The sequence below is a fragment of the Rutilus rutilus genome, assembly GCF_951802725.1.
Source record: "Rutilus rutilus genome assembly, chromosome: 14".
NCBI lineage: Eukaryota > Metazoa > Chordata > Actinopteri > Cypriniformes > Leuciscidae > Rutilus > Rutilus rutilus.
Genome location: NC_140219.1, coordinates 6,882,305 through 6,909,345, shown reverse-complemented (window position 1 = coordinate 6,909,345; position 27,041 = coordinate 6,882,305). Strand labels below are relative to the sequence as shown.

The 27,041-nt window shown below is 36.7% G+C and overlaps 1 protein-coding gene across 1 annotated transcript in view; it reads right to left on the bottom strand.

Moving 5' to 3' along the window:
- Positions 1 to 26,998, bottom strand: part of ppp3cb (protein phosphatase 3, catalytic subunit, beta isozyme) — a 47,994-nt gene extending 20,996 nt beyond the window's left edge. Inside the window, exons 1-2 of the mRNA XM_084429568.1 lie at positions 26,896 to 26,998; positions 25,066 to 25,625 (exon numbers count right to left, since the gene is read on the bottom strand). Of these exons, the coding sequence (XP_084285694.1) occupies positions 25,066 to 25,123 (58 nt within the window). The 5' untranslated portion in view covers positions 25,124 to 25,625; positions 26,896 to 26,998. The remainder of the gene's footprint in view (positions 1 to 25,065; positions 25,626 to 26,895) is intronic.
- Positions 26,999 to 27,041: the final 43 nt, after the last annotated feature.

The following is a 27,041-nucleotide window of genomic DNA, read 5'->3' as shown; positions in this document are numbered from 1 at the left end:
GAACAAACTTTATTCCTGAATTCAGCTAGCATTCAGGCCAGGACGCACAGGACACACTCAATAACACACTTTTAGAGGGCTTCCGCTCAATAACACACTTTTAGAGGGCTTCCAGACGACTTTGTGAGGAAGATGAGGATGAGAGCCTGGACTGACTTCACAATTTAGATGATGGAAACTCAGGAATATCCAAAATAATCTACTATAATGCTAAATAATACTATAGTATTGATATAGTATTGACAAAACAAGTGAAAAATCCCATAGACTGAAGGAAGGATCAACTTGAGGGTGGGCCAGCATTCCTGGACATGCCTGCCAGTAAATCTCAATGTACTAATTACACATTAAAACACTAACACATTGACTAGAATTTCTAAACAGCTAACTTACAGTTGTTTCAACCAATTTAATTAGGATTTTACAGTCGCTATGATTGGTCAAAATGGACCATTTTTATAGAAAATTGCAGTATTTATTATACTTTTTATTTTATTTATTTTTTATGTCGCTTTGTAATCACTTTTAATCAGAATAACTTCCCCTCCCTCTTGCAGCATCTCTTCTCTTGTCTGATGACGTGTTTGCTGGCGTGAGGGCGGGGCCATCCAATCAATACACTGTAGACTCGGATATATGTCATAATAGGAAACGAAAGACTATCGCAACTTCTGTTTCATGCCGACTTTAACATTACAAATACCAATTTCACGTTTATTTGTGAGGTTATTTAAAGAGAAACGCTCATCAACATATCCAGACATGTGAATGCAATCATTTTGTGCATGCATTTCCAAATATTTTTCAAATAGATTTGAAAATACTCACAGTAAAGTAAATCTCTTTAATATCCCAATTGTTTCTCATAGACAGAAATCATATGAAATCGAGAGCAAAGGAAGATTTAAAGGGATAGTTCCCCCTATAAAATGAAAATTCTGTCATTAATTACTCACCCTGAAGTCGTTCCAAACCCGTAAGACTTTCGTTCATCTTCAGAAAACAAAGGGAAGATATTTTTTATGAAATCTGAGAGCTTTCTGTCCCTCCATTGACAGCTTCACAACTACCACTTTAATGCTTCAAAAAGTTCATAGAGATCGTAAAACTAATCCATATGAATTGAGCGGTTTAGTCCACATTTTCTGAAGAGACTCGATCGCGTTATATGATGAACAGATGTCATTTAGGCTTTTATTCACATATGCTGTAACGGTCATCAACTCGCAAATCAGTTATGCTCAATGTTCGCTTGACGTGCGAGAACCAATGAGGTTCATTCTCGTGTGACGCAGCACGTTTGAGCTTCTGCAAGAACCATTGTGGTTCATTCTCATTCTTAATTCGTGTTCCGAAGATGAACGAAAGTCTTATGGGTTTAGAACGACATGAGGGCGAGACAGAATCTTCCTTTCTGGGTGAACTATCTAAGGCTGACAAAAAAGACAAAAAGTCTGTAAAGAGGTGAAATGAGAGCAAAACTGTGGCAAAGTGTTACCGGGCAACAGCAGCCAGAGGTTGGCATGCCACCAGTGAAGCGCATCACACACACTGAGTCATAGCAACCCACATGCTAACCCATTTCTACATCCAAAAATTGTGTTTTCAAAAAACGTATTTTTCAGCCTGTATTCAAGAGTTTGAGCCGCGCAGACGTGCTGCAGCATCCAAACCAATAACTGTGAAGAAGATGAATTCAGTCAGGTAACGTATTTCAGAAACAGAGGAGTCACTTCCATGTGTAAAGTTCAGATAATTTGATCTTCAGGGTGTTCACACTTGGCAAGTTTGGTTCAATTAAAACGAACCCTGGTGCGATTGCTCTGTTAGTGCGGTTTATTTGATTAAGTGTGAACGCTGTCATCCGAACCCTAGTGTGCACCAAACAGGCAGACCGAGATCCACATTTTCAAACTCTGCTGAAATATGAACGCAACATGGATTTGGATGAGGAATATTTAAGTTCAGAATAAAATCTCTGGCTTTTGATTGGAGAACATCACAAATGAGAGCTCTTTAATATCTTAGTTGTTTCTCGATGAGATAAATCGAGAGCAAAAGTCTTTTGCTTATGTCTGCTGCCTCTCAGTTGTTTTTCCCACATGTGTCTCCTCTAGAGTTTCAGAAGAGACATCAACAATGTCTAACTGAATCTGGGATGCAGATTTGTAATGGCATTGAATAGTGCCTGAGTTTTTGAAGCTCCAAAAAACGCATTCCCATCCATCATAAAATAAATCCGTTCGACTCCAGGGTGTAAACAAATGTATTCTGAAGCGAAGCGATGGGTTTTTGAAAGAATAATATTCATATTTAAAACTTTATAGAATCACCTGCTTCCGGCAACAGCCATACGTGTGTTTACGAGAGAGTTGTGTTCCCGGCGGTCGGGTGACATCTGACCCGACGTATGACTGGAGTAGGCGTAGCGTAATCTTAGGTGAGAATTGACGCCTCTCGCGAAAACCACGTAACTCTTTTGTGAATGTGCGTACGGCCATTGCCGGAAGCCAGTGATTATAGTTTATAAAGTTTTAAACGTAGATATTTTTCTTAAAAAAATGAAGGCATTTATTAACCCACTGGATTCATATGGATTACTTTTATGATCGATGGATGCGCTTTTTGGAGCTTCAAACACTATTCAAAGCTGGGAAGAGCCAGGATATTTTTTTTAATATAACTCTGATTGTTTTCTGCTGAAAGAAGAAAGTAATTTGAGCTTGAGGGTGAGTAAAGTATGGGATAATTACGCTATACTAGCAACCACCTAGCAACGCCCTAGCAACCACCCAGAATACCCTAGCAACCACCTAGCAACACCATAGCAACCACCCAGAACCTAGCAACTGCCTAGCAATGCCCTAGCAACCACCCAGAATACCCTAGTAACCGCCTAGCAACACCATAGCAACCACCCAGAACACCCTAGCAACGCCCTAGCAACCACCCAGAATACCCTAGTGACCGTCTACAAACACCCTAGCAACCACCCAGAACACCCTAGCAACCGTTTAGAGCCACATATAAACCATATTGCAACATATAGAAGCTATATTTCAGCCCCACAATATCGTACAGACATGTTTGTTGGCTCATATGCAATCATGTACCACACTCTAGCAACGAGTTGCGAGTTTTGCCACTGCAAGCACCACTTCACATTTTCTTCAGGAAATGTACATTCTAGTTACTCTATATTATTTGTATTTTCCCCTTATATAGAACGTTTTAGCATAAAGTGTTCTTTAAAATTGATTCAAGAACCCTAGGGTTCTATATTTGAACCCCACTGAACCTTTTTTTCTAAGAGTATATGAGCAATAAGATCTTTCTCTGAGTTGGCATCTGAGTATGATTCTGATCAAATATAAAGAACATAGTTTGAGACACTGTTGAGATCTCTTCTAAAACGTGTGTGAGATTACTAGGGTGTTTTACTAAGGAGAAACATCTGAGAAGTAGGAGATTCTCCATTTATTTTTCATTTAATCCCAATCCAGTCTAGGAAAAACATTTGATCTATCAAAGAGATGTCATCTGTGATTTTCCTTTCCTGCTGATCAGAACATGATGACATGCACAGTGTGTTTGGACAAGCTTCAGAAAGAGCGTCCTGAGAATCTGATCTCCTCCGTATATGATTTGTTATTGTACGTGTGTACAGTATGAGTGTGTGCGTGTCTTTATTTAGCAGTATGGGTGTATTATTGAAGTGCAGTATGCAGCAGAGATATCTTACATAACACTGTCTCCTCAGGCAAGTGCACTGCTCTCTCACACACACACACTGCCGACTCCACAAGCATTCACTTGCACGTGATAAATGCACACACGCGCTCATGAGAAGAGAAAAGAAATATATGCACGACTCGTACAAAATGCTCATAAATAAACCAGACATGTGAATGCAATTATTTTGTGCATGCATTTTCCAAATATTTTTCAAAAAGACTCGAAAATACTCATAGAAAAGTATTTCTATATAACCTCTTTAACCTCTCAACTGCTTCTACAAGAGGGAATCAGATAAACTGCAGAGTTTACCCTACCCTAACCCTATAGAAAGTACATGTAGTTGCTTAATAGTACTCAGTACTTAAATGTCTAATTACACTGTAACAAAGACACCTTAAAATAAAGTGTAACCTAAAGATTTAAGGCTGCTCAGATCATTCTTCTGAGAAAGAGGCCCTGTTTACACCTGGTATTAAGATGCGTTTTGGTCGATCGGATCACAAGTGGACGACTCTAAATACAGGTGAAAACGTTTTGAGCTTGTCTATTTTCGTTCGCTTCCAGATGTAGTCGACCGGATTGATTTCGTAGTGTAAACGCTCATGTGGTCGAATGCGTTCAAACAGCCAAGATGCCTACTCTCCGCCTACTGACCTAACACGTGAACATTATGGGAAGAGCTCTAGACAGACGGGATTTAAACTTTGTCGACTGAAGACCCAGTTTGGTTTGAAGATGAAAAACGTACCAAGCACAATGTTCTCGTACCATTCCTGATTTCTATCACACACTCACAGCGTTCGGCACGGACTCGCGGCTTTCAGAGCGTTTTTCTGTCGTCTCCGGCCGCATTTATATGTAAATTGAGCACGCTTATTTTGTCCATTACATGGAAAGATCTGAAAACGCCCATACATATCCCCGCCCATAGACGCTCCACTCAAAGAAATCAGGACAGAAGTGGTTGAAAGTGGACAAAAGAGACGGTATGTGTCTCCCTCGTCCACTTGTGATCCAATCAACCAAAACGCATCTTAATACCAGGTGTAAACAGAGCCAGAGACCCCAGTATTCTCACATGTGTCTCCTCTAGAGATCTTAACAACATCTCAAACCATGCTCAGATATGCCAAGATACCAAAGTCTGCAATACAATGAGATTCAATATCAACTCTCATATATTTCTCATCAAATTCTTCCAGGATCAAATGATCTACCCACAATCATTTTAGCTCTGTAATCTTACTCCATGTCAACAACCGTCTCATTTGTGTCTATTTTGATTTCTCCTAAGGAATTATGGGAGAAGCATCTGAGGTAAAGCTGATACTTAAAACGGTCATAACTGAGAACGTGCAAACTCTGAGCAGTAACATTTTCCTCTGGGTGCCTAAAACACTCACAGCAACACAAACACACACAGTCCAGATATTTGCATACATTCCTTCTGAATAAGCACATACTGTACACTGTCCTCTTTCTGAACATGAGAATAATTACTGTTGTCATGGACACAGTCATACAGTGACGGGCTTTACACGCCCTCTCGTGTCAACAAACACACATGTGGTGGTGCATCTTTTCACAAGCGTTTTAATGTAAATAAACATGTTGGATTATGAAGCACAAGATTGAAATGAAACTCCATGAATCATTGATCAGAGAACGGGATGAACCTGCGCGAAACAATGTGAGCTAAATATAAACACGACTGTTGCAGAGACGCAGCTCAGGCCTAAACAATGAACACAAGTATAGTTGACGTATAATGTGTCATGGAGCTTTATCTCTCTCTCACTCGTGTGTGTGTGTGATATATATATGTATATATATATGTATATATATGTAGTGTGTGTGTGTATATACAACCCAGCTGATACAATAAGCTGATAAATGGTTTAATGATAAATTATTTAAATTCTATACTATTTTGTCTAAAATCAAGACAAACATTTTAAATAAACTGAATTTTGTGAATTTCAGCATCACAAAATTATTATTACAGAATGAAAAATGCATATTCATTTTGATAAAAATGTTCACTATTTTTAATCACTTTTTTGACTTCAGTAGTTCATTTTAATTGTTATGCTGAGAATATATATAATATATTTTTAAGTACAAATATTCCATGTAGTCACTAAATAATTTTTAAAAAGCTGATCATTATTTTAATTATGGTCAATAAATGATAAATAGCTCATATTAAAACTATACAATGTTTTGTCTAAAATTAAAAGACAATTCAAAATCAACCATTTTAAATGCTGAATGTAGGCATCACAGTATTATAATGTACAAATCGAAAAATGCATATTTTGAGATAACTTTAGAGTATTTTTTTTTTTAATTTAGAGTACATTTATTTTGATCACTTTTCTTCAGTAATTCATTTTAAATGGTCCTGCATTGAGACGATACATTGATCCTCAATGAAAAGCTAAAAAGCTTATAAAAGTACCAAGCAAAAATAAAAATAAAAAAATTAAAAATTAAAAAAATAAAAACAAATAGACAAAATGCAGCTTAAAATATGATTCGCAAGACATGGTATTACTACCCAGTACCCACATACACATTTTCACATATTGTGATCAGCAATGTCAATACAGAGTCACCATCTGCTCTGTGTCAACAGTGGTGTTGACCTTTGACCTCTGGTATGGAAAGTTAATATCAGCATTTCATGAATAGTCGCTGTGCCTTTATTTTATTTTCTCTGTCAAATTTAGTTCTTGCCCTTTCACAGCCTGTAAGCTCTCCGCATATGTGTGTGTGTGATGGAGTAGGTCAGGGAAGGACAAGCAATGGCAGTGTGAGGTCAGGATAACTGACCCGTGTGTGTGTGTGTGTGTGTGTGTGTGTGTGTGTGTGTGTGTGTGTGTGTGTGTGTGTGTGTGTGTGTGTGTGTGTGTGTGTGTGTGTGTGTGTGTGAGTGCGTGTGTGTGTGACAGCCTCCAGCTGCTGAGACAGATGCTGAGACTCCTTTTGAATCTACTAGAGACTCAAGAAAAAACACCAGACCAAACACACACACACACACACACACACTCTGATCTCTGGCTCTCACTCAAATGCACACACACAAATGCACTCGCAAAAGCATTTGCAAACAAACAAAAAACATTTCTGACTGCTCACATCATTTCTGGCAGATATTTCTCTGACTTCTGCTGAGTTTGGTTATCATGGCTCCCCATATTCTGTCATTTACTCACTCTCTCATGTCGTCAAACCTGTATGACTTACTTTCTTACACTAAACAGAAAAGGAGACAGTGTTTACACTGCTATTCTCCATATAACGAAAGCATACACTGACCATCAAATATAAAATTATATAAAAAGATATAAAAGGACAAAGAAAGCACCATGTGGTTTCATTTGAGCTATTACTGTATAATGCTTAAAGTGTAACTTCGCCGATTTTCAACCTGCTTTGTATTGTTACAATGTCGATAGTATATGTAAATGAACAATGTTTTCTCGTTCTCGTGTTACCTGGACCGATATATTCACGTTTATTTGTCACCAAAAGACTTTTGACAACTCCAGTGCTTTTGTGAAGACTACAGATTATACTTCTGTGGCGTTCTCTTCGTATTAATACGGAGCCCGGGAAGTCACCTGTGGGAGAAAAAAAAACAATCCGTGGCGACGGTTTGGCAATCCGTCCGATTTCGTCAGTTTATAAACCGTACTCACGAATTCTCAAACTGTTCCCTCGGTTTAACAAATCGTGCCCACGGATTAATAAACCGTACCCACGAGTTTCTAATCCGTGCTCTCAGATTTGTAAACCGTGCCTTCAGTTTTTGTAATCTGTACCCACAAATTCATAAACCGTGCCCACGCTTTCGCAATCCGTTCCCACGGGTTTGTAAACTGTAGGCTACTCACGGATGTGTGACTCGCCCTCATTTTAGAAGAACACGTTGTTAACGAATCTTATTGTATGGTGTTTTATTGAATATTAAGTGGAATACATCAAATTGACATACGTCTGCATGCTTACAGTGATTCTCAATTGTAGGGGTATGGGTGGAATATACGATTTAATATGAATGACGTGCATCAAAATCTTTTGTTTATTTGTGATATAATCTTAGCACTTTATTATTATTTTCTAACCTGTATTATGACTGATATTTGACGAATTGCTTTGTTCATTTTTTTGTAAGTTCTGGACAAAATATGTAGCCTAAAATGTAATAATATGAATAATTATAATAATAATTATTATTATTATTATTATTTGAGTTAATAACTATAAATGAGTTCACTAGACAGTAATATGTTTATCATAAAATAATTTATGAATGCTTTATTTTTAAGCAAAAATTATGCAAAAAATGTAGGCCTATCCAAAACTGTAAAAGGCTAGGTTAGGCCTATAGCCTAGCCTATAATAATAAAACATTGATAAATTATTTGATGACAAACATATTACTGTATTACTAAGTTAACTCGTTTATAGTTAATTTATGACTTAAATAATAATAATAATAATAATTATTATTATTATTATTATTACATTTTAGGCTATATATTTAAAAGACGCTTTTGTCCAAAACTTACAAAAAAATGAACAAAGCAATTCGTCACAAATGAACAAGATTATCACAAATAAACAAAAGATTTTGATGCACGTCATTCATATTAAATCGTATATTCCACCCATACCCGCTACAATTGAGAATCACTGTAAGCATGCAGACGTATGTCAATTTGATGTATTCCATTAATATTCAATAAAACAATATACAATAGGATTCGTTAACAACGTGTTCTTCTAAAATGAGGGCGAGTCACAAATCCGTGAGTAGCCTACAGTTTACAAACCCGTGGGAACGGATTGCGAAAGCGTGAGCACGGTTTATGAATTTGTGGGTACAGATTACAAAAACTGAAGGCACGGTTTACAAATCTGAGAGCACGGATTAGAAACTCGTGGGTACGGTTTATTAATCCGTGGGCACGATTTGTTAAACCGAGGGAACAGTTTGAGAATTCGTGAGTACGGTTTATAAACTGAGCGGACGGATTGCCAAACCGTCGCCACGGATTGTTTTTTTTTTCCCTACAGGTGACTTCCCGGGCTCCGTATATTTATGATACTTTGCAGCATTTAGCCTTCAACGCACGCACTGCTGGATCCTTCATTTAAAAACTAAAGTAACTCAATCCCGCTAAACGTTTACTCTTTGAATTCTTGCACCTGGGAACAATACAAGCCGACACCATTATGACTAAAAGTTTACAAAGAAGTATTTCCTACTAAAGTAAGGTGGTATTTGACTCTGGTAAGCATATCCATAGCAGACTGGTGGGAGTGGCCTTGGACGGCAACATGCCCAGTGCATTATGGGTGTTGAAGTTTTCCTACCAATTTGGCAAAAGGGAAGACAACAGCCTTTCTACTGTATAGGCAGCCAGGTTTTATTAAAAGCCCATTTGCCCACGATGAAGTACCAATGCAGTGTAAAAAAAATAATTTAATTAGCTTGCAATTGTGTGAGAAGAAATGGAGACAAAGAACAAAAATATAGTTTTTTCATGAAATTGTCATGTGTATGAATCAACAGTCTGCGTTTTATGAACAGTGCCACGGGTTCTGTCAGTTTTATGGGAAAAATGTTACTGTTTGATTGTGTTTGCTGTAGTACCATTTTTTAATCCTGTAAGCATCATCAACATTTTAAGCTGGAAACCAAAATGTATTTTTTTTTTTTTTTTTTTTTTTTTTTTTTGGGGAGTTACTGCTGTTAATCTTGCTCCCTGATTTCATGTTCGGATAGTACTGTTTCGATAATAACCAAATATATACTGTTCTAAATTAAGATACAAAAGTATTTGTATTAGTATTGTGGTTGTCAAACATTAGTGGAACTGTGGTTAATATGATTATGGTTTGATATTTTGTTATACATTATCGTTCAAAAGTTTAGTTCAGTAAGATTTTTTAATGAAAATTACGATGCATTAAATTGATCAAAAGTTACAGTAAAGACATTTATAATGTTACAAAAGATTTCTATTTCAAATAAATGCTAATCTTTTTGATCATCAAAGAATCCTGAAAACAAATGTATCATGATTTCCAGAAAAATATTAAGCAGCACTGTTTTCAACATTATAATAAGAAATGTTTCTTGAGCAGCAAATCAGCAAATTAGAATGATTTCTGAAGGATCATGTGACACTGCTGAATGATGCTGAAAATGATTGAGTTATTCCACTTTGCCATCCCAGTAATAAATTACGTTACAAATATTAAAATATATTAAATTGTTATAATATTTCACAAGAGCAGAAGAGACTACTTTCAAATAATTTTAATAATCTTACTCATAATAATCATCCATAATGCAATGAAATTCATACATTTTACGTTTGACTTCAGTGTCCGAAATACATTTTGGGGCCACTGTATGGCAGTTAAACTTGTTGTTTCAGCTAAAATTGTGCTGAAATAACAAGTCAGTGGTTGACTCTGAAGAATGTGACAGTATATTGGATCAACAGAGATGAGAGTAGCTCTCACAGAGCCAATGAAGGAATGATCTGAGTGGTCAGAGAGCTTAGGAATGGTCTGAAAACTCACCAAGTTTGTTGAAATACCTAATCTTCAAAGCACAGTTAATACTCAAAAATGTAAATTCTGTCATCATTCAATTACTCCCACACACGTCGTTCCAAATAACTTTGAAAGATGCTTTGAAAAATGTCTTTTTTTCTCATACAATAAAGTATCAGGAAGGCCACAACTATAAAGATAAGGACTATATAATTCAAAAAAAATTCCAGCTGATTAAGGATAAAAACATTGACAGCCAATCAGAATCCACTCTGCGTTAAAGAGCTTGAGCATTTAAAGTGATAGATGACAAAACTGCAGCATATGCTTATAATAAACAATGTTATTGTCCATTAATGTGGACGCAAATATACACTCTAAAAAAAGGTTCTATAAAAGTTCTTTACACGTAGTAACAGTTCTATTTAGAACTGTATCGTCTTTAAGAACCCTTTATATGGTTCTTTGTGTTAGAGTTTAGGGTTCTTTATTCCCGCCTTTTTGTTTTTCAAATCTTTAACTGTCAAAGCCACCTCATTACTGATTTTCAACTACTGTTACTACACAAACTGTCAACATACTCTCAACAGGTAAATTATTTCTTTCTTAAAATGTCTATAAATTATAAATTGTAACAATCCTAACAATCATGTCCTTTTCTCTTTTTAGTTTAACTGAACATGTGAGCAGCTCTTTTCAGTTAAAGGATCTTCTCTTCTCCACAAAGTAAGTAACAGAGATATGAAATTTATGATTCATATTGTTTGATTTTTTTATTTATTATGAAATTATGCCTAAACATACCAGCTACAAAAAAAACATTAAAGCTATCTCATGCTTTTATATCACTTTTTCCTTTTAACATGGTAAAGGGCTCATACTGACCATTTTTGCTAATTTTGGCCTTCATGAACATAATTGTTTTTACAAAATCAAATGGAAGAGACACAATGTAACTCTAACCTCAACTGTGTATTTCAGATGCTGTCATAAATACTAAGAAGATCTAGAAGATACTAATATACAAATATTAATGAAAATAAATATTGTTGAAAAGGTTATTTTACCACCATTAAGGTCCTATATAGCACTTTCAAAGCATGGTTCTTTATGGAACCTTATAAAAGGGTTCTGTTTAGCACCAAAAAGGGTTCTGCTATTGTTACAAGCTGAAGAACCCTAATTTGGTACTGTTTAGATTCTTAAGAGTGTAGTTATCATTATAGTTATCCTTCTTAGTGTGAATAGACCTTAATAATGATGAACCGATGTAAATCTGGTGACGGTGTAAAGTGAAAATGTTTTGTCTTTCTTTTTAGCCTTTAAATAAGGTTTTTTGTAAAATAATTTTCTATGATTATGTGTGCGAGCTCCTCTCCTATGATGAACCAGGATATTCCTTTAAAATGATTTCACTCCTTTTCTGTTCAAAACACTAACCACAAATTTTCTTACACTATTAAAAATTAAATTTCCAAAAGGAGGTTTTCACAGCAAAGCAATAGAATCATTTTTTTTGGTTTCCCAGAGACCCTTTCAGTGAACGGTCCTTAAAATAACCTTTTGTGTGTGTGTGTGTGTGTGTGAAATGCATTTTAAAAATCTAAAGAACCTCTATACCACTATAAAGAACCACTATAAAGAACTTTATATAAACTTTATATAAAGAAGGATCCCATGCATGGAGCCACCGATGCTAATAAAGAACCATATGAAACTAATAATGAAATATTAATGTGATGAACATAGTAGAACAATAATGTGCAGGTGTTTGGTTGATAATATCTCTCCCTTTTTCTTTCTCTATCCTGCTTCCAGTAGTCAACCTCACCTTGACTCCTTACTGTAAGATACGCTCCTCTCAGAGTAACACTTTCAAACGCTGGGCCACCCTCACACGTTCACAGGCAATGAAGAGGATTGTTCTGCGGATCCGTTGAGCCCGCTGGAGCCCCACCAGTGGTAACACAGATAATGGCCTAGAATCATACTTTGGGAAAGTAGGCCGCTGACAGGCTCGCGCTTGTTCCCGGACCCCAGAGGTACGAGGGGAGGGACTCATTCAGGTCACAGCTGTGCTAGAGTCTCTCACTCTTTCTCTCTCTCTCTCTCTCTCTCTCTCTCTCTCTCTCTCTCTCTCTCTCTCTCTCTCTCTCTCTCTCTCTCTCTCTCTCTCTCCTTCCTGACCATTCACTCCTGCCCTCGCCCCGTCCTGACCCCCACAAACGGGAAGACACTCACAAAGGTTTGCCTTCGAGTGTGAAGCCCTGCTGTGTAGGAGAAACCATCGACACACTAGCTCAGGGTTTCACTTCCACACGCGGAGTAGCACCATGAGCGCTCAATCTCAAAACAAAACTGACTTCAAAGACTAGCCTTTTTTATAAAGACTCACATTAGCTGAACATTATTCTTTTTTGAAGGGTGCGATGCGTTTCTGTAGGAAAAATATCCATGGCTGAGTCCCAATTCGCATACTATCCGTCCTAAATAGTATGCGAAACTAGAATTAGTACGTCCCAAATAGTAGTATGTTGAAATGAGTATTCCAAAGATACCCGGATGGTCTACTATTTACTATCAATGCACACTCTAACGGCTAATATTGCCCACAACCCATTGCGTGCGGGAGGGAGGAGCTTTGTGGTGATGGTGGTGATGTAAACATGGCAGCCGGATGCAGCAGCGGAGATGCGCCCTCAGTTTTTAAGTGTAAGAATTCAAATGTTTAACCCTAATTAAAGTTATATTTAACCACACTGACTTAATTGTAGTAATAGTGTGGCTGTACAAATGTTAACTTTATCAGTCCAACCAAAGAAACATGGTTACTACACTTTTACTATAGTAAAAGCATGGTTCATTTTCATCGGGGTATTTTTAAGTATTATACATAAGTATAAAATGAAGTATAAAATACGTTAAACAATAGTTATACTATAAACTTTAAATATTTTAACTCAGAAAATAAGTAGCTTTCGTTACACACATTGCACATGAACGTCAGAACCAGCCGCCTTCACAAACGACCTGCGTTTGGTTGATCTACGACGACGCCCTGCTTCACTTCTCAATTTGGTAGAACACATTGTAAATGTATTGTGGAAAAAACGATGAGGAAAAAAAGATGGGAATAGTAAATAAAATTATATTGGACATATAAGAAAGAATGAAATGTAAAATGTTTTGTTAACAGTCGCGGTGTGCGTTACTAGGCAACCACGTTCTCGTTCACGTTGCATGACGTCATCGAAGTATGTCCCAGAACGTGCATACTCTTTTGCTACACACTCAAAAGTATGTACTTTTTCCTCACAAAAAAAATACATACTTTTAGGTCGTAGTATAAGTAGGCGAATTGGGCCCATATTTATAACTTTATAAACTATAATCACTGGCTTCTGGTAAAAGCCGTACGCGAGTCTAGTTCTGTTGGAAGAGTGACCTCTGACCAGTTGATTGATAATAATAAGAAATGCTTATTGAGGAGCAAATCAACATATCAGAATATTTCTGAAGGATCATGTGACACTGAAGTCTTGAGTAATGGCTTCGGGGAATTCATATTAAATATTTAAATTCAAATATATTAAAACAGAAAAGAGTACTTTTAAAATGTCATAATATTTGACATTATACTTGTATTTTTTTAATTCAGCCTTGGGAGCATAAGAGACTTCTTTAAAAAAAACATTTTAAAAAATTGTACCAGCCCTTAACTAGTGTATTTATTTACAAATGAAAACCTCTCCATTTTCCATTACATAATGCTTACATAGTGTGTGACACCATGGGTCCACTGCAAGTAAATGGCGTGACATGATACAACAGTCCCAGCAAAGCATTTTAATCAACAAATCCGTCATTGTAAACGTCAGGTTATAGTTGTCACTTGCAAATTATATAGTGAGGATAAACACTTGTCCACTGCAAAAAATATATATAACTTTCAATTTCAAAGATCACCTCCATTATGGAAGAGAGAAAGAGTCGGTGAGAAAAGGAAACACAAAAGCAATTAACGTGTAGCTTTCCATATCAAGTAATGGTGCGGTGTAATTTGTGATATTTATTATGCACTGTAATACAATAATGTATTGAATGAATGAAAACTGCATCAAAATACAAAACTCTGAACCCTTTTTTTCAGTTCTAGCATTAGCGTAGTTATTGTGTGCATTCTTGCTCAATGCTCGCCAAATAAGTTTGACTGATCTGAGGGAAAAACCTGGTTACGTTCACTTTGCTAATGAAAATTATGTCAGAATTTACCTTCATGTCATTCCAATCCAAACCTGTATGACTTTCAAACTTTTGTGTTCTAAGGAAATGCAAACATGATGTTTTCAATGACAGGGTAAGTAAATGATGACGCCTATTGTTTTTAGGTGAACTATCTTTTTAAAACATGAGGAAATATTCAGCCTTCACATCTTGAACTTTGTACTAGTGACAATAAGTTCTGCAGAAGCAGAGTTCCCCATCCTAATGAGGTCATACTGGATACTTAGAGATCCCACTGTACAATACAACATTGCTGCTGCAGATATTGTCGGCGGGAGGCTCACTTCTGGCTTTGGGGGGTGATCGGGGTGGGGTGGCTGAAGTAGGGCAGAGAACTTAAGAGATTTGTGGTGTCGAACAACAAACTGGTGAGATCTGAAGAGGCATATAGCAACCAAAGACCATCAGACACCCACGGTGCCGTTCTAGAAGCACTTCCACTGCACTAACTGCAACATCCTGTAATTAAACTGCTGACAATCTGAAATACATCATCCTGTGATCACACAACCGTGGGACTGCTCTGTTTCAGCCCCCGAGACCTAAAAACGATGGAAGACACATTTTGCTGCGTGTCAGACAGAAGTGTTTTGTGTTACTACATGGCGAGTCTTAAAAATACAGCCGCCACGTCCTACGACAATCCCATAATTCTGCAAAAAGATGAGACAAAGAGAAAGAAAAGGAACGGGAACAGAGAAAACTGACTGAAGAGATGGATAAGAGAAAGGGAGGGAGACTCGCCGGTTAGCGATTGACCCAGATTGGGAGAAGGTAACATAGCATCACATGCCTTCGACGGAGGGATTTTTACAAGCGCCATTTGATGTTGCACAATTAATGCATGCTTCACACACGAAGGCGCAATCTGCACGTGCACAAAAGCGGGAAGCGGGACTTCGAGATGACAAATGAGTGAGCTGGGTTGATTGACAGGCCAGATGTGATGAGGTCATACAGCAGTAAATACAGGATGAACAGTATACGAGATCCATTCTTCTGGATTTCTGGATCACAGAAGCGTTCCTGCTTTCGCATGGCCTCATTAGGTCTCTGCACTATCCAGTGTGTCCTCTGTGCTCCAAACTTACACCCAAAGTATTTATGTTAAAGAGGCTAAATTTAGTCACTCATATTCTTTCTCTCTTCCTTTTTCACTCTTCCTCCCAGTTTCACCTTTAGTCTGTTTTGAACCAGATCTACGGATTGGTATCTGTATGTGGCGGCATGTTATTTTTAACCCAGTCCACTTCCTGTGTTGTGCACTAATAATTTCGAATATCCTACAGTTTCCTGCCAGTAACCCTGCTGAATCCTCTTCCAGGTCTAGTGTCAGTTTAAAGTAACAGTTCTCCCAAAAATGAACAATCTGTCGTTATTTACTCACCCTCGTGTTGTGACAAACCTGTATGTTGTCTCTCGAACCCAAAACGAGACATATAAATGGAAAAAATAACAGCATACGTTAGGGGTTTGCAATTTGCGCATTTTCGGATAAAGTATTTCTATTTAAAATGTGTAAAAAAAAAAAGCACCAGGTTTGCTGTGCTTGTTATAGGGCTGCACAATTTGGCCAAAGATTCAGTGTTTAGATATATATGAAAATAATTTTATATTTTGGTGGAAAATGGCATGGGGACTTTAAAGTTTCTCTTTTGTTGACAACAGCCAGACAATCATTATTTACTCACATTAATGTTATGACAAACCTGTATGTTGTTATGTTTTGTTAGCTGAAAAAATATGTTCAAGCTGCTTTATGGGCAAAAATAACAGAATGAGGAAGGAAATAATGAGATTTTTCTGATAAAAAATTATGAATAAATTGATTTAATAATAATAATAATAATAATAATACTAATAGTAAAGAACCAGGTTGGCTGTTCTTTTTTGTTGGGCTGCACAATTTGGCCCCAAAATGTTGTGATTATATATCAATATGACTATAAAAATAAACTAAATAAACTAATTATTATTATAATATTTCACTGCAAAATAAAAAGGTATTTATATTTAAAAAAAAATCATATTACAATTGTAAAATTAAAATACTTATTTTTCTTTTACTGTAAATCAAGCTGCTCTGAGACACTGAAAACACCATCATGAGCTGTTCGCGTGTCAAAGAACACAGTGGCACGCTTCACTCTGAAAAGCACAGCGCGTATATATTTATTCAATTAAATCGCAGCCATTGCAATTTGATAATCGCACTGCTATATTGCGAATTTGTTTTTTTGTTTCGATTCTTGTGCATCCCTAGGCTTGCATACAGGTTTGTAAATTCTTAAACAATGCCAGAATTTTGCTGTTAGGAAGTTATGACATATGAAAAGTAATGATGAATGACAGGCCTTTACAAAAAGTTTACTTTATTAAGTATACTTAAGTAAAGTTCAAGTATATTTTTAAGTGTACTTTATGTAGAAAGTATACTAACATCAATGTACTATAAGTATACTTTTAAGTGTACTGATTCAATACTACTTGGGAAGAAATTGGCCCACTTTTAAGTGTATAAAAGTATACTTTTGAGTATACTTTAAGTGTAACAGTAGTAAACTTTGACTAGTTTACAACTAAGTTTTTTGTTTGTACTGCAACTTTACTTCTAGTGAACTTAAAGGTAAACTTATGATAGTTTACTAGTCAAATACTTGTTTGTTATAATTTTTTTTTGCACTTTAAGTATACTATTATGTTCCTATTTAGGTATTAATGTTATGAAATATACCGTTAACTGTAACTCTTTCCATTTTAAAAACATTTGATTCTAGCTTCATGCATCCTTTTTTATCAACACTTGGACGTGGGTAAGTTTCATTAAAAGAGCAACATTTTAAACAAAAAAATCTGGAAAATATCAGATTTTTGTAAAAGATTATGCCCGGAACGATAATCAAAACACAAATGGAGTAGATCGAGTCCATCAACATCCCCAAAGCTTCACAGTCGTTTCCTCGACATTATATTCGCTAACGCTAGGCAGTTTTAATTATAGGCTGTTTAAATTTTCATGATCGCATTATTTTACTTTTGCGTAAACAATCTTTTATCACTTGTTTCTGCTTCTTCTTCACCTGTGTTTTGATCTGGAGATTCTGTACTCTTTCAGAAGATGTGTCATTCAAGTACATTTGATGTACACTACCAGTGGACTAGCCTACACAAAAATTCAGATACTCAGAATTAGAAACATCTGTTTTCTTTACAAATCAGTATTTTCAAACAGTGTAAGTTTATATGAAAAGTATACTTAGAATACTTAATAATACTTTTAAGTATATCTCGATCAAAAGATTGAGTACAAGTATAGGCCAAATAGGCAATACTTCGACTTTTCTGTCAGTATAACTCAAGTATACTTAAGTGTAATTTTAAGTATATTTCTAAATGTCACGGTTTGCTTGTGTAAACAGCACGAAGACGAAGGAGCAAAAAGATAACAGTCTTTTAATGACAAAGCTCAAGAGAAAAGGGAGATATCAAAACTACACACAACATAACACAAACGAGAACGGACCAGGAATGCAGGATAACACAGGTATTAACACAGGTAAATAACAAGATAACTAATGAGAGGTGAACTAAATGACTAATCAGACAGCTCAGGAAAACACAGGGGAATCACAATGAAATGAACATAACTCCGACACTGAGGAGTACATAAAGTATATTTCTGAGCAGTACATAAAAGTAAACTGAAAGTATACTTTCTTATTTTTAGTTTAAAAGAAGTATACTATAACACACTTGAATAAACTTTTTTTTTTTGTAAGGATATACTGAGTCGGAGATCCTATCCAGGGCATAGATGACCACGTTTTGTTTTCCATCCTACGCATGTGTGTGAGAGAGAGACACAGATAGCGGTGTGTGAAGGTTGTCAAGCATGTGAGCCTTCTTTATTACACATACATCTGTATGTATCGGTGTGTGTGCGTGCTCAAGTTAACATCTCCAGTGACCCATAACATATGTGTGTGTCTGTGTGTGTTTGTGCATCTGTGTGGGAGGAAACAGTTTTCATCATTCTCCTGCAGTCCTGTATCACCGCATTTGATGCGAGATTGCCTCTCTCTCTCTTTCCTGCTCTCTCTCCATTGCATCATTCAGGTGGGCGATGAAGTTGATTAGCTCAGTATCTGGTTAGATGGGCAGCACTTTAGTCATGTATAAAAAGCATTCTCACATGCATGAAAGCAGAACCCAAGTGTGTGACACTGGCTACTTTCGGAAATAGCATGCTACAATACTACTCTTACTATTTCTGCAGTATGCAGGATATATGCTGCATAAAGCATGCGCATTTTCAACTACTACATTTGCCAAAATGTGCATCCCACAATGCACTGTCCTCAACTTGGCCTTACATCTCCATTGTGACAAATGAACCAAGTAATATCAGCTGCAATGTTTTTACATCCTTTTCTGGCCTCAATACTTGAATAGACTGCCAAGAATGAAGATGAGTTTACAGAAAATTTGATTAAAAATGCAAAATAACTCACTGTAATATTCTGCCTTCAAGTCATGAATGATTGTATTCGTAAACACCACTTTAAATTGGTAATTCTTTAAGCTCTGACTTTCTAAGCTGGGGCGTGTACATTTTAAAAATCATGGTGGAAACGAATTATTAAACTACTAAGTATTGGTTATGATAAGTAATTGTGAATGTTTATGTACACTTTTTATTTGTGCGTTCTAAATAAAGAAGTGCGATAAAACATGCTCATTTAGGCGCTTGAAGCAACAGGCTTGTGCGTGAAAACATTTCCCATCATTCTCTGTGGCAGAATCAGAATACACTGATAAAGCATCCATTAAGAACTTATGTGCATTTTTTACTTTAAAACATATTTGTCAACAGTGAAATCAAAAGAATTTTGAAATTGGCCAATGCATCTATTTTTACCCCAACCAAAATCACTAAAATGAACACATTAACGCAATCACATCGTTATCTTCCAGACTACAGGAACATCCTATGAGGATTAAACATGCATGTAATGAGGTCATGTGACAAGGAACTGCAATGCACAAAATGACGGCTCTAGTCCTGCCTTCTAAATAAAAGAGCAAATCGGTGTTGGAAGCTCTGGCTTTCCATAAAGAAATTCAATAAACAGAAATTCAAATAAATAGGAGTTGCTCTTGCTAGCCTGAAACAGCTGCCCGGAGGCGCTGCAAATATGGCCGCTGACTTTCCTTATAGTCGGTATGAAACGGAAGTTGTGATTGTCTTTTCTTCCCTATTGTGACGTATATCCAAGTGAAACGGCTTCTCAAGCAAGACAAAATGTAAGGTGTGGAATTGTTTGGATGGTTATGGTTTGTTATTGCTATGATGTCATGTGAGTGACAGGTTGCCCCGCCCTCATGCCTCAACACATCGTCAGAGAAGAGAGGGAGGGAAAATTATTTTGATTAAAAATGACGAGGGCACATGAATTGAAAAAAAACTTAAATAATGCTGTGCATGGATAAATCATTTATAATAAATACTATAAAATTCCATTGAAAAAAAAAAGACTTGTCAGTTTTGATTTCATGCTGACTTTAAATAGTTGACAATTTTCAGTGAATGCTGTGCAGTATGCAGTGCTCTAGAATTCTATTCCAAACGTTTGCCTGTGTGTATGAGAGAAAGAGATTGCTGGGACACAAGCGCATGCACATCCATCCATCTATCTGCTGTCAAGTGCCTAATTCCCCGTCTCTCCTACTTCTCATCCTCCGCACTTTTCACACATTCCCCCTCTCTTTTCTTTCACCTGCTCCCGTTTCATTTATCACCAGGCTCATGTCAACACTCTCTCTTAGTTTCTGTGTCGGGCTTTAACATCTCCCTCGTGTTGCGTGTCGGCGCTCAGCAGGAGGCATGCATGAATTAACACAGACACACAATCTGGAGAAAATGTTGATCTTTGAAGTCGTTTCGATAATGCCTTGAACGTGTATTTCTGACTGCGTGCAAATAATATATTTCTGTTTTAAAACCTCCCAGGGGCCAAGGACACCTATTAGTACCAATCATAAAAAATACACTATGATGCAATTAGAATAGTCATTATTGTCGCATTACTACATTCCTTCAGGAGACAGATGGCATTGAGGCGCATTTTGTCTCGCAGAGAATGCAGCACATAATAACTTGTGGAAATGAGCAAATTCATCTCAAGCACTCTACTCGCTTACTCTGTGTGTCTCTAGCATGCCATCTTCCATGCACCACTTTTACTCTGTTACTACCTAGAAAATTTAGCAAAATGTACTATGGTGTTACTGGACTATGGTATTACCATGATATCTTGCATCAACATCTAAATACTTATGGCAAGCATTCCATACTACAAAATACTGAACATTGGTACCACAATATTACCACAGTTTGTAGACTAAAATGTATTTACTTAGTTTGACATGGTATTCTTTGAGGTTTCTTGGAGTAACTTGTAACCTATTAGGCTTATCCCAAGCACACCATCTTCTTCACTAAAAATACCATGGTATTATGTTTTTTTAAGTGCAGTGCAAGTGTATGCAGGACACTGCACTATATTAATATTTAGTTTTTTTGGACATGGTACCACCATAGTATTATTATATTGAAGCAACATCTAAATAATTATATCAATCATCCCAGCCTCCAAATATTGGACACTGTTACTATAGTATTACCATGGGTTCTAGACTAGGACACATACATAACATTTTTATTGGAGTAACATGTAAATAATTATCCCAAACGCAACATCTTCACTAAAAAATACTATGGCATTATCATGCTTTTTAAGTGAAATGCAATGGTATTACTATGTTTTTGAGCATGCACCATAGTACAATAAACATTTTTTTTATGTACCATGGTAATACAAAAGTATTCTTACAACCCTGTGTAAATAAATAGTTCTCAATAAATCTTCCAAACCTTACAAGCAAGTACTATGGTGCAGTGATGGTTTCAGATAACAATAATAATATTACTACAGTACTTTAAAATATGCCATAGCACTGAAATTCATGTACTATGGTATCTACATGGTACTTCAAAGAATACCGTGGTAATGCAATTGTGCATGTCCAAATTATCATGGAAGTGCCATGGTACTTTTTGGGTACATTTTAAGTGTAACAAAACCGTACCATTGTAACGTCATGCTTTTTTAAACATGGTAGCATGTTTCTTGATTTTTGCACATGTACCATGGTTATACAATAGTACTGTTTGGCCTACATTGGAGTATATGTAACTACCATGCAATATATGCACATATACAGTATATGAAAGTACCATGGTATTACCATCTTATACACTGTATCATTGATACACCACAGGATACTTTTTCCCTTAGGCTTTCCTGAACAATCAAGCATTTTCACACTTCAGCTGCATCCTAATACCTTTCTCACCTTCACACCAGCTGCTTTGCCTTCCTCGTACACCAGCTATATCTGGACACGCTCTCACACAGACCTTCCCGAAAGCTTATAACCCAACATACCTAACGGTTAATATTACATAAGTGTGACACATATGCCACACTATGATTATTTAATGCAGAATGGCATATGTTGCTAAATAATTACAGGCGGCCACACTCCAGGGTTAAGGAAAAGCCCTTTACAATACACACCACATCTCTCTCTCTCTCTCTCTGCCCAAACCTCCCTCGCTCTACACAGTACGGTGGTCCAAAGCATGCCTCCCTGAGTCCCCTGTCCACTCTTATTGTCTTCCATAATCCAAACAAATTCCAGTGTTGATCACATACACACAGGAAACAGATGCCTTCGGGCAGCTTTTGAGTATGCACAGCCATCGCTGACGTCTAATTAACCCCTCTCTCTACTAACCGCCCACACTATACATCCACATCCACATATCCCAGCATCCAGTGATGCTGTAATGCCCACATCCTCTCTATATGTCCTTTTTAGTGGGTTTCTTTTTTCTTTTTTCTTTTGTGTGCAAAAACTAGAAATGTAAAAATGGCTGTAAACACTGATTGGTATTGGCATTATGATGGGTTTGCATTAACGTATTTGCTCATCATCACATGAAATATATAGTACTGCAATGCACTGAAATGCAACTTGCTTCCTGCAATAACGTTTAGCTTTTATGCCTTTGGGATTTCTGCAGGCACTAGATGCAGTGCATCCTCTGTGTGCAGCCTTGTTTACAGTGTGTAACGCTGTACCAACGAATCGATAAACTGCTTCGGAATGATAGACTAACATACCCTCATAGGCCATCTATGCAAGGATGTCCATGTCAGTGCACGAGCTGACATTGCGAGCATCTCAGCGCATTTTCCCCGCATGACAAGAGTGCACTCGTGCAAGGGCTCGAGGCATTGCAAATTTTACATAATTACACGCACAATCGATACGTTAACAATCATCTCGTTATCCGAGTGCTGCTATCCGACAAGCGCGCGCACTGACATTGGAGTAAAAGATGCGTAAAGGCGAGCACAAGGAGATGCATACAATAATGCAGGAATGCAATGCAAAAGCCACGCTACCTTTAAGTCGTCCTTTCGCTGTCATCCTCAAACTGCCAAAAATATTTCATTGGATCGAGATGCTAATCTCTCTCTTGCTCTCCTCCCCCCTCTCTCTCTCTCTCTCTCTGGGGTAACCTGGCACTGTATAACAGTTCATCTATCCGCCAGCAGGCGCGCGCAGCCGTCGATACGCTCCACATATGTGGCAAGCCGGTTTCACATTTATTCTTTAAAACGTTTGTCTAGATTTATGTTTCTATTATTTATGAATTGCTATGTGCGTAAATTCAGTGTAAAGGTAATATAGATACAAGTACTTATTCCATTAGTTACTAGTGTCTAGCCTACTTCACATTACTGCACTTATTAGATAGGGTACAATGGGGATAAACTGGCACACTGTAAGAAAATGTTGGTTTTCACTACGCCCATAATGTATGATTGAAGAAATGGAACAACAGAATTATATCATAAAAGTGGTTTGTTTGTTTAAAAATCTTATAAATGTATCATTTTTATAGCCTACATTTTGTCCAGGTTAAAAAATAACATGTTTTTAATAATGTCTCTAAGTTAATAGTTTGTTAAAAAAAAAAAAAATCACTTTAGCAAAGTTTGTTTATTTTCTATTTATTTTGATAAATAAAATAATGAATTTTTGCTCAATAAATATATTAAAATACGTTCATTTTAAAAATACAGAAACAAAGTTATTTAAAAAAACAAAAAGTTCTGAAAGCATTGAATAAGATCCCATTAAAATTTAATATAGCAACAATAAAGTAGCAATAAAGTAAAGTAGTGTAAAGTAACAATAAATATGATGTTTTATTAGCCTATATGATATGATTAATATCGTATTTTTTTAAAACATGATGGTTTCATTATAAATATGGTGATTATCTCTAAGGTGGACAGCCAATTTAATATATATTATTTATAATCTATTTAACCATGTCATGTCAACAAATGGAAAAGTCAGCCAGCTATTTATTATCATGTTAGTTATTGTGCCTTTCACCCAAACAGCAGGGGCATTTTTTTTACTCCAAATACCATACTTTTACATATTCTTCCATTATTTAAAAACTGTTGGTTTATTTACCTTGAACAAAACTGAAAATCACTAACAAGACCTTTGTCAAAATATAAGCAATAATTTTATTGATTTTCATTAAACAATAAATATTAGATCAATTTAGCACAGAGTCAACTTTGTGCTGCTGCCCCCGATTGCAGCCAAATTTCCACGTGCATCTTGAAAAGAGGATGTTTAGGAAAGTTCTGCGCCATCTAGTGGTTTAGAGGAGAATATAATCAAATGCGCCTTTTACCCCCGTGCGCCTTTAGCCCCGTTGTACCCTAGTACATAATTTTGAGTCACTAGTATCTACAAGTTGTAAGTAATAATTTTTATTTTAGTAGTTAACAACAGTGTTTTTTATTTTATTTTATTTTTTTTACTTTTTTAAGATAGTGACTGATTGCAAAAAATAAGGAATAGTTTCTGATGAATGAGCATTAATGCTAGTCACTACTAGAATAAGAATCAGTATATAATGAAGTTAATGAGGCAGAACTGAAAAAGATACTAGTCCATGAATTACTTGCAATTAATAATAACACAATAATAGATATTAGTTTTAAGGAATAAATGTTCAAATGGATTGCCATATCTCGCCTGCATCAGCATCACTGAGCATATAGGGAGCCTTAATGGGTTTGCCAATCTCATAAAGGAAAGAAAGGTTGTTTTTTTTAAGGCAAACGCACCATCTGATCATCCTTTGATCACTGATCAATCATTTCTGCATGAATTATCACGTTTTTAAAACCTTACAGTGCATCATCAATGAAACAGAATCATCGCAAACCATTCACAATCGCATAATGCTGCATGCTTAAATGTGCTGAGTATGATTAATAAAGAACACAACAACAATGCACTTACATTTGATTACGCGGTCGGTAGGGTTTAAACCCATGATGTCTGTGCTGGACATTCTCATGGGTTGTTGTAGATAACGGGGAAAGTGCGCCTACTCCTAACGGGTGAGCGTGCGGTCTTCGGTGCTGCGGGATGCGCGGGCTGCAGAAGCCGCATCACTTGGTGCGTCTCTCCTCAGTCCACCGTCGGTCAGAGGGAAAGATGTGTCGCAGCTGATCCGAGGGAAACAGTGATGCTGGGGATGCTGGACTCTGCCTGGTGCCGTGTGGGGGCGGATGGGTAGACAGATAGATGGATGGATGGATGGAGCAGCAGCAGCAGCAGGAGGGGGGCTGGGAGACTTCTGCTCGGTTCAGGGTATCCTCAGCGAGTTGCAGCACCACCCCGACATGGCGAAGACAGGAACTCCCACGCTCTGGCTTGCAGGGACTGCCTCATACCGCCATCACGCGGAGGTTGATTTGGGGTTTCCCTGCGCACGAGATGAGAGAGAGAGAGCGCGCGCGCCAAGGCATTGTTGCTGCTTTATTGACGTCAGTCTTTTTAATGCGTAGAAAGTCTATCTGAATGTACAAAATACAAGAAAATATGTATTATGAATGTCATAAGAAGAACCAGCGTCCAAAGGTGTATTATGAATGTTGAAAGAACAAACAGCTTCAATGTTATTATTATCATTATTATTATTAGGCCTATGCTGTTTAAATTATCTAGAATCTATCCATCCATCCATCCATCAAGAATGTTGTATAAATACCATTAGAATGCTGTTTCGTTACTACCCACGTGAAAAAGACGTAGCCTACTATTAGATGTATTAAAAATGTACTTGAGTATGTTTTTACAATACAAATATACTATAATGCATTTGAATACATTTACCAGTACGTCTTTTTCACCTGGGTATTACAATTGTTTTTTGGTATTGCAGCATGTTAATACCATGGATTTTGGACACCATGGTGTTATTATAAGTAAGCTACCATATAATAGCATGTAAATAATGTCTGAAAGTCATTCAGTACCGAGATTATCATAGTATCATTCCATCATCTAATACCATCACTTTATGGTTCTGCCACAGGCCCACAGCACAAATTTAGCCGTATTTTGTTGTCTTGTATTAATAATCAGTATTATTTTGTATTGCATTGTATGTTGCACATCAACAATACCATTCTGTTCTATTCTATTGTAACTGAATGATTCCACCTTAGTCCTGTTTTTTTCTTTCTTTCTTTTTTTTCAATGAATGTGTTTGTCTGAATGGGGTAGAGGGCATAAATCTGTGCTGCAGGATAAAGATATCACGATGAAACAAAGTATTTTAGGAATATAGGCCGATAGTTTGATCTTTTTGGATTTGTGTAATCAGGATTATGAGGATCAGACAAAAGCACCTAAAAATATGTGCTATTAATTGTTTAGACAATCAAATATTAGAAATGAGAACAAAGGCAGGTAAGACAATAAATAAAGGTTTCTAATGCATCAAATCAATTCCAATCAGATATACATGTATAAATTAAACCTAAAAAAATATACAGGTAAAGTGCATACTTACTAACATAACTTAATGTGGCATGTTTGATAAAAAAATGTTTTTATTAATAATTGCTAAATAATAAAACTTGCACAGCAGTGGTCCCTAGTTTCACACACATTCCATTATCTACAGACGATAATCTCGTATTTTGCCACGATAAAACATTAATTTCTCAAATATCCCTCCGCAATGGTGAAACTTCCTCTAGTCGGGGGTATGTATGTTATTGCCATTTATGTTGAAATAGTATAAACTGCTCTCCTCATTTGAATGTAAATATGACTTACAATAAACATCTCGTCAGATCATATTTATATTCTCATAGTTCTTTCCATTCTATTTCTGAGGGGATCATCAAGCTCGTTTGTCGGCTCGAAATGGAAGCTTTCAACCACAGGCGTTCATTTGGGCTCAGTAGCATTAAAGTCGCTGA